Here is a 9,308-nt window from a genome sequence, read left to right on the forward strand (position 1 = left end):
TTGACTTATGCAAAAAGAAAAAAGAAAAGAAATACCAGCAACTTCCTTTGAATTTTAGATGAAGCCCAGAAGACTTGTTTTGTATCTGGACAAGCTGACACAAGCATGACCTTTTCTAGCTACTTGATTATATCAGGCTTTGTAAAAAAGCGGTTAACAAATCAAACCATGAGTAGATGAGATCTAAAGTACAGTGTGGAAATCCATCTTTGTCAGTAACTTTATATACATTAAAAGTTTTACTGAAAATGGAAGCCACTTAGAGTGAGAGAAAAACAAAAGAAGCTAACACCAGTTTCTGTCGGAGTGTTCAGTTTAGAGGCCCAGGGCATCATGTAACCCTCAGGCCCTCTGAAAGTTTACTAAATTGTCAAATGGAAATATTATTAAATGATCATATTGCATGTACAACACATTATTTTTATATTTTAAGTAAATCGAGTCATTTATAAGCATTTGTCTTAATTGACAAACAATTTTGTATTAGCTCTATTTTGGAGAGTGCAACTCCTAAGCAGTCCACTTAAAGACCAGAAATTTCTTCTGTAATAATTAAAGAAGTACTTGGTCTCTGACAGCAAGCAATTCATTGTCACTGAAATTACTCTTGCTTTCCGATGTTTTGTTGGTGCTGATGGTACAGTGATTTTAGCCTTGGACATGACCATAGGGATTCTTTAAGTACATTTCTTAATTCACTTCAATATGTGATGTTAACTTTTCTGTGATTGGAAACCTGTCCCCCACCCTGTTGAGTATGGCCATTGATTTCTTCCCTAAAGTTTTATTCATATAATAGTAGCACCATAGTGAATGCTCCTAAATAAGATGTCAATATCTGCCATTCAGTCACAGCCCAATGAGTGAGTAAATAAATGGACCAACTTTAATTCCTAGCACCTGTATTTAATACAATAGAAGGGAAACCTGTGGATCTGCATATGTTGCTCACTTGCATTAGTCACAGAGAACAGGGCATATGGTCTGGGATGCCAGGAGATATAGTCTAAAAACATTTTGAATATCATTCATTCCCCACTGCTGGGACAGACAACACTAGGTAAGACACGGAAGTATATGAAAAATCTCAATTCATGATAAGGTTAGGGTTAGGGTTAAGGGTGATGGGCCCCAGGTAAGATGCTAGCTGGGAATTAAGATATTTTCACTTGACCAGTTCCAATGTTTTTTTCCTTAAAATAAAAATGTAAAAAAGTAGTATACTGCCTTTGCTCCTGCTTGGTAAGGGTGAAATGTACACACTGGCAAGTATAAATGGGGACCTCTAGGGAAGTGCAACACTGTTTTGTTGCCTAGTGATACGGCCTTGGTAATGTCACTGATGCCTGATTCCATTTGAGCCTGACCTTTCCCAAGATATTGGTGCTACCCTGAAAAGGGAATATAGAGTAGGTGAGAAAAAAAACAGAAGAACATTAGTTCTAAGTCCTGAGAAAAAGTAAACTTTATTTATGCTGAGGTAGTTTTGGTTCCATATATAAAGCATGGGGAGGAAACACTGTCTCTAGTTTCATCTTAAAATTCTAGATTATTGCATTAGAATCTAAATAATACTAATTAAATATAGCAATGAAATAATTCAATTTTTTTCAGTCATGTTTCAAACCGCCCCCTCCCCCAATTTATTACTATTTTACTGATTTTTAGCATTTTGAACCAGCATGGAAAGCAAAATATGGAGGAAGGATGTTGAAAGTTAATATTTGTAGGACTGGGGTGGGGAAGAGAATCCAATATCTCTGCTCCATTTCCAGCCACATTCATAGGAAAAGAGGGATAAGTTTATAGGGTAAATACAATAAATAGAGGAGAAATTGTTAGTATACATAAATAGATGTCAACCCAAATTCATCCTGAAAAATGTGTGTCTGAACATGAACTAGATAGCTACTGCCTCCCTGGAGAAATCCTTCCTTCGCTTTACACATGCATCCCTCTAACCCTTGATCTGTTTGTGCAGCAGGTGATTATGTTTGTTTCACAGGCTGATAGATTGTAAAGCATCTTTACAAGTCATAATATGTTCTCCAAGGTGGGTATATCCTTCATCCTTTTGGCCATCAATTAAAAACACTCCCACCTTCTCACATACATGGATACACTAGAGCAGTGGTGGCGAACCTATGGCACGGGTGTCAGAGGCGGCACTCAGAGCCCTCTCTGTGGGCAAGCGCACCATCACCCCAGTCCTAGGCCTTCAGCTGGGTTTTATAAAACCTTTTCACTGCAAAAAAAAAAAAAAGGTTCAATCAGTCAACTTCAACTTCTGGGAGGGGGGAAGATCTTGCAAAGTTGGAATTGATTGATTGAACTTTTTAGTCCCACCCAGTCTGCCGTTACCACCACAGCCATGCCCACCCAATGGGCCACACCCACCCGGCACTCAAAGATGCATAAGTGGGTTTTGGGTTGCAGTTTGGGCATTCGGTCTCTAAAAGGTTCGCCATCACTGCACTAGAGATAAGGATGTAGTCCTAGACACACACTCTCAAATAGTTTGATTCTGTTAAACTCAGTGAGGCTTCCTTCAGAGCTGACATGTTTAATGGTGCAATGCTCCAATCCTCTGAATAAGGGTCATTGAAGGAAATGGGATTAGTTTAAATATACAAAGATTTGGACTGAATATCAGGAAAGAGAAGGAAAGATATTTTGGGATTCTATCCCCTTTGAAATTCTTTGCATATCAAAGGGATCTACTGGAGTCTCCTTCCAGGTTGAAATGGATTCACTGAGTTATTTTAATCCAATTCCTTAGGTGTTCTTTTTCTTTTTAGTAAAATAAATGAGGCCCAAAGGAAGTAATAATAAGAATATTTAGAATTTGGGGTTCCATCTTATTTTATTTGCCTGCTGATGGATTTAAGCAGACTTCAATCTTTGGGTTCCAAAATCTGAGACCTAAAATGTATCTACTCCAAGATGGTTAATTTCTGTAGAACCTCTTTCCCCAACCTAATACTCTCTACATGTGTTGACATATTAAGTCCCAGAAGTCCCAGGCATTATGGCTCATGGGCTAACTGGGAATCAGCATCAGTGAACTCAGTAAGGCTTGTCTCTACTCAGTGCGTAGATTGGGGTGCACACCTGCACATATTAGGGTTTTTTTTCCCTCCTCCCCTCCTTCCAGCATTATATTCTCAGACTCCTTGGAAGGAAGCTTTTCTGTGGCTGGTTCAGAAATCTGTGAGTTTTATAGGTTTGCATATTTAATGCAAATAATCTGAATTAACAGTTGCCTTTTCCTTTGTTTTATCTTAAAAGCCATTAAGACTAACCAAAACACTAGTGTACAAATAGGACATATAGACATATTCCCACAATCCTACTCTTGATGCAATGATGGTTGTGACTTTAGAACTTTGGTCATGGCTTCAAAGGCAAATCAAAAACAACACATACTTTTTCACTTCCCTTTAGTGGATTTTTCTTTTCCACAGCCAGTATGGACTGGCTAATACATAAAAGCAATTTCATCCAAAAATTAATGTGGATGAGCAATGATCAAGATGCAGAGATATCATCTTCCAATGCAAAAATTGAAGTTGGGTGGAAGGAAAATTATTTCTCCAAGGCCTCAAGCTTCTCTTCCTATACATCTCTATTTAAAAAAAAAATACTGTAGCTGTGAGACTCTATTAAGAAAGTATATAAAATAAACAGCAAAGCAGACAAAAAAAATCTTACCTCTATAATTAAAGTCTCTTGGCTCTATGAAGAAAATGTTATTTCCAACCACCACCACCTCCAATTACCTACTACCAAAAGTGTGTCTCCTAATTTTCAGGGAGGTAGATGGAGGAAGGAAAAGAGTTGTTCCTGAGGTGATAAGTGTAGTAAACTAGCCTTTAAGATACAGACTGTTCGGGCTTCTTATGAGAATCAGAAATAAAAAGAGGGTATAGTAAGGCATAGAAGAGAGAAAGATTAAAAGCTCAGTACAGAGGTCCCTCTTCTACCTCATGCTTTAAAAAAGGAAATTGGGAAGGAAAATAAGGATTTGTCTTGCTGGTATTCTAGTGATGTGGAGATTACACTCACTCCGAAGCTTGAAGTAAGAAAGAAACATATAATACACGAATCTGACAGCGAAGGCGTAGAAACGCAAGCTTAGGACGAGAACTTAAAAATCTACATTTATGAGTAATCCTGATGGAAATCGTTTGCATAATTGTAATTAACTATTGAGTACCCAGAAAAAAAATTGTGCAAAAGTTCCTGTATCTCTATATTTGAAAATACGCGTTTCTTTTTCGTAAGAGGGGCGCGTGTGCATAGGTATCATATGTGCGTGTGTTCTTGGTTTTTTCGGGTGGGTTTGTCTTTTGTGCCCATAAGCTTAGGACCGTTTATTCGCTTTACAAACCGAGCAACTGCCTCTCTGAAAGAGGAGGTTACTTCGGTGGGCAGGACTCGACCTAACTAACCCTCCTTCCCCTTCAAGAGGACACCGAGCTGGGAGAAGCTTCGGGAGTGGAGGACCCGCTGGATCTGTCAGACGCAGCTTCGCTGCTTTCCTTGGTAGAGTCGCGGAAAGCCGCGGCGGCGGTGGGATGGGGACCAGCCAATCCTTCTTTTTCCCTCTTCTTCTGTTTCATTCTCCGATTCTGGAACCAGATTTTTACCTGAGTCTCGTTCAACTCCAAAGTAGCAGCGATCTCCACCCGTCTGGCTCGAGTGAGATACTTGCTGAAGTGAAACTCTTTTTCCAACTCTGTTAGTTGCTTGGTGGTGAAATTGGTCCGGATCGTGCTGGCATTGACGGCTAATCCATAGTCAGTCACTTTCGCTGCTGGGACGAGCCAGAAACGGAGAAACAATCAACCCATTGGTTAGAATTATTTCCAAAATAAACCAGCAATCAGCAACATCCTCTCTGATATAAACCTAGTTAGAAGCAGTTGTGTGCCTATCAGGACCTCAGAGCTTTGAAGATGTTTAGTGGCATCCTTTACTGTACTTTACCTTAGCTGTTCCTGGCCAGTATCCTTTATATTGTACGGCATACTTTCAAGCTGGAAGTTGTGATATAACACACCTTGGAGGGCATCAACTTGAAAAGCTTCCTCTACATATTCCGGGCATACTTGGACCCTTTCAGGAATGGGGGCTTAATTTCCTTGTGGCAATCCATTCACTCCCCATTAAGATTTCCCACTTCCTAATTCTAGGTTTAGGAAATATTGTGCTCTGATCTTTATGTTACAGATTGTGTTCTGATCTTTATATTTATAAAACAATTTCTGCAAGGTTTCAGCACAAAAAGTTATTTGTATTCTAGATTAGTCAGTCCTCTGTCAGGCTGATTTGGAACAAGTAGGGAAATAACCTGGTCCAGGAAAAGATTGGAGAACAACGTTTTAAAAATCTTAGATCAAGCTGATAAAACCTTCATTCTCTTCACCCCAAAACACAAAATTCTTTTTACCCCCTGAGAAAAGACACTCTGAAATGTTTAGACTTGAAAGAAACTTCAGCCTCTGTTTAAAAGTTTTTCTCCCAAATCTTGATCTGACAATATCCTATATGTTTCATGCTGAGACAACAGTATGTTGTGTCTATACAAAGACATTTCCCACCAGCCTTATTTTATACTAAAAATATTGGAATGGAAAGTCAGATCTACTTGTAGTTGATGGTTCAACATCTTATCTATGATTGGATTTCTACATAGCAATAAGCCATGTAACAAGTCTCTGGAAACCCAGTTCATATGAGTCACTACAATGTCAATACAAAATAAATGGCACTTTGATTTATGTGTGAACTCACCTTTTCTGTCAGGGCTACCTCACTCAAACAGTTTCAACATATTCTGTACAGACCAGGCTCTTTTTTAACTTCAATCCCAGTTTCTGAATTGAGGGACATTAGTTCTGTTCCTGATATGTCTCCCCTGGATCTGATCAAAGTTCGGTAAGATGAAAAATAATAATCTGAACCAGCTCTGGGCAGGACCAAAGTCCAAAATAAACCCAATTCATTTCAAAGGGGAGGCAATTGCTGAGTAGGATTCAAAGAGCATCACAAATGAAGAAGGCAATTGCATAAAAATTAATCTCAACCAACTCCTATTCAAGAATAAGCACATAATAAAATTCTGACTGGGTTGATCTTCCTTGAACAAGCAACTCTTCTGCATGTGTGTTCATCTGTTTCATGGGAATGCTCCTTCCTGGCTTTTAATCTCTAGCTAGTAGTGGTAGAAAGAAGATTTCCTTTATCAGGGCTCAGTCCATCTAGGACAAGGATTCTGTTCTTGTGAATAAAAAGACAACTCTCATTTTCACAAGGAAGTATAAGACAAACTAAATCTCACCAGATCCTTTTGGGCAACCATGGATCAAAATATGGAAGCAGAATGAAATAAGAGCAAAGTTAGAAGCTATTGTAGCTCCTATATGTTCAAAAATTCTCCATTTCTCAAACTCTAAATCAAGATTAGATAACCTTCTGCCTCCAGTTTCTTTGGACTTCCACTGTTATAAGTCTCAGTCAGAATTGTCAGAAATTCTATAAAGCACCTATCATTTGCTTGGCTTTTTTAATTGATTCAACAGCTTTGGAAAATATTGTTTTTCTGCCTTACCTATCATATTACAAAATAAATAGTACAATTGCACTAATTGCCCCATCACAGCACCATAGTTTCGGGAACTCTCACTTTTTTTTTTTTTTTTTTGCTAAGTTACTGTTTACATGTATCATTATGCTTCAATTTTTTCTTTCTGCAGTTTGAACCAATTACTTCGGAACCTATCCATAGCACAGTCGCCAAATGAATCTGGCCTTCTTTTTGTCATTTAGCAATTCTGGAAACAGAGAAGTCTTTCACATCTCAACTATCCTCAAACTAGCCTTACTGCTTTCTTTCCTTTCTTTCTACCACCCCTCCTCCCTCCTTATGATTTGCCTTCTCAGACCAAGGTTAATGATGGAGTGACATTCCTGACTTCCAGGAGCAGATTTTCTCTTTTCAACAGTAGCCATCTCAGAAGATGTCTCTGGAATCTCTAGTGTGAGGTAGATGAGGGAATTCTGAGCCAATGCAGAAGCCTCATTCCCACTTGCTTCCTTTGTCCCCCTCCTCCCATTCCACTTTTTGATTGGGTTTCTGGTGAGACAGCAATATGAGCATAACTAATCTCTCTGGGCATCCAGGTGTATTAGAAATTTACCTGTTCTGGGAGGATTTCTTTTCACTTTCATCCAGTCGAAGGTCTGGCTGATGGTAGCAGTGGCAGCAGCAGCAACAGCAGCAGCCGTGGGACATGGATGGGCCCGGCAAGCCCTCGGCTCTTTGTTCTCAGATAGAGGTGGGGAAAGATTGCCCAAAGCCCCTTGCAAGTAACCCCCCTGATCAGAGCCATATTGATGTGGTTGGAATTGGCCCTGGGTAGCTGCACAAAATGCATCAGGTATACTTCCCGCTAGATGGGAAGAGGAATGGGAGGAAGTTGCAGCCAAGCTGGCAGGGTAGGCCGAGGTCTGAAAATAGGCTCCATCCGTCTCTGGGGAACTATGATAGAACTGAGGGTTGGTGAAGTTGGGGTTGCAACCTGAGTTTGTGTATCCCCCTCCCCCTCCTTGGTGAGAGGGGCTGGTGAAGGAGATGCCAAGGCCAGCTGGGCTGTGAGGAAGAGGAGGAGGGTAGCTGGGGCTCTGTTGGTGGTGGGCATTGGGCCCAGTAGCACCCACCCCTATCACCCCAAAGCACCCATCTGAGTGATAGCTGTCACAGGCTGGAGTGGTACCTGAGCAAGCTGGGTAGGAAATGGTCCCTTGGTCGAGGTGCTGGTACTCCTTGGGCGGGTAGGCGCTCATCCCACGGTTACAAATTGCATAGTCTAAAAAGAAGTTCATTCTAGGTATTGTTCCTTTGCCAATGATGGAAGAGGGTTGCCCTGTTTTATGGGGATTCCTTCTGCCCTACAACCTTTAGATAGTATGTCAAAGTTAACCAGGGGGAAAAAGGGGAGAGAGAGAGGGAGAGATGAAGAGAACCACCCTTCCCATCTATGGATCTCCAGGCTTAAGGGCCCCCCTCCTTCCCGAAGCTTTCCGAATGGGGGATGGGAGAAGGTGGTGGTGGGGTGGAAGGGGATCTACACCACGTGGTTTCCTTCAAGCCCAATGAGCAAATGCCTCCCAAACTTTGTCAGATATCTGCCATCATCCATCAAGTCCTTGGCATTTGCATGACAAAGGGACTTCAATCAAACTTTTCCCCATCGATCTGATTAACAACATGGATACGTCAAAAGGTTTTTCCCTCAAAGACTTCGGAAGAGGGGTGGAAAAAGGAAGTGATAGAAAAGAGGTTGGGGGAGGAAGAAAAGAAGTGGAAAGTTAAAACTATTCAAAGTCTATTCTCTGTGTTAGAAAAGACAGTGACAAAAATCATCAGAACTTTTCTCCTACAGTGAAACAAAAAGATCTTTCAACCCATTTCTGCTATAAGGGGCTCACCTAACAGAGAAAGAAATGTATGTGTGTATGTGTATGTGAAAGAGAGTAAGAGGTATTGCAGACTTCTTTATGACAGAAAATGTTCCTTTTCCTCATTAAAATATAATCACTGAAGAGATACTTAAACATTTATGGGGTTTGCTTAAAATCTCTTTTGCCTTCTCTTAAAAAAAAAATCCAAATAGCTTTGCTTTGCATATCGCCTTTGTGTCTAGAAGCAGAGTTCTTAAGAGCAATTTAATTCAATCAACATTCTAATGAGTTGTGAAATAAAGTTAGAAACACAATTGTGTTTTGTTGAAAGGGGAAGGGAGGGAAAGGCAAATGAAATTGAAATTCACTATCCTACCCATCTATTAGTTATTTATTTGATCTGACTAGCCATCCATTTTCCATCTCTACTCCCTGGTATCATTTGCAATCCCCTTCTATTTTTTTATTCAATAAAAAGCTTGTAGTTGCTGGACTTTGATTTGTATATTATGGGGAGGGGGGAATTTTAATCGTTGCAAATCATTCTTCACACTTAAATAAAGACAACTCCCAAAGGCCACTTTCTGAGCCACCATTTCTTAATCCTGATTTGCATAGGAGGAAGAGCAAAGAGTCCCTTTGTTTTTTATGGCAAGTAAATAAAATAGGTGTTTTGAAAAAGGTGCTTATTGCTTTAGGGAGCAAAGGAAACCGAGCTGTTTTCATTTTCTTTGAGCAGGCAGAAACTTCACCTTTTCATTTACCTTCCGGAGAAATGTTGGTCAGAGCCAAATCCTCAGAATTGCAAAGCTGGGTCTTAAATGAACTTTTGGCCTACTTCA

At 40.1% G+C, this 9,308-nt stretch overlaps 1 protein-coding gene across 1 annotated transcript; it reads right to left on the reverse strand.

The window, feature by feature from the left end:
• Positions 1–4,297: 4,297 nt before the first annotated feature.
• HOXB1 (homeobox B1) lies at positions 4,298–8,246 on the reverse strand. The gene is made up of 2 exons (XM_039333202.1): positions 7,203–8,246; positions 4,298–4,813 (listed from the first exon to the last, which is right to left on the reverse strand). Exons 1-2 carry the CDS (start codon positions 7,885–7,887, stop codon positions 4,464–4,466), a joined length of 1,035 nt encoding a protein of 344 aa, XP_039189136.1. The 5' UTR covers positions 7,888–8,246; the 3' UTR covers positions 4,298–4,463.
• Positions 8,247–9,308: the final 1,062 nt, after the last annotated feature.

This window comes from Crotalus tigris, unplaced genomic scaffold (assembly GCF_016545835.1).
Source record: "Crotalus tigris isolate CLP2741 ecotype Arizona unplaced genomic scaffold, ASM1654583v1 scf7180000024472.5447098, whole genome shotgun sequence".
Taxonomy (NCBI): domain Eukaryota; kingdom Metazoa; phylum Chordata; class Lepidosauria; order Squamata; family Viperidae; genus Crotalus; species Crotalus tigris.

Coding starts and splice junctions, on each gene's coding strand:
- HOXB1 (XM_039333202.1), bottom strand. CDS start 7,887: ATGAACTTCTTTTTAGACTATGCAATTTGTAACCGTGGGATGAGCGCC. Junction 4,814..7,202: donor AAGAAATCCTCCCAGAACAG/GTAAATTTCTAA, acceptor TCGTCCCAGCAG/CGAAAGTGACTGACTATGGA.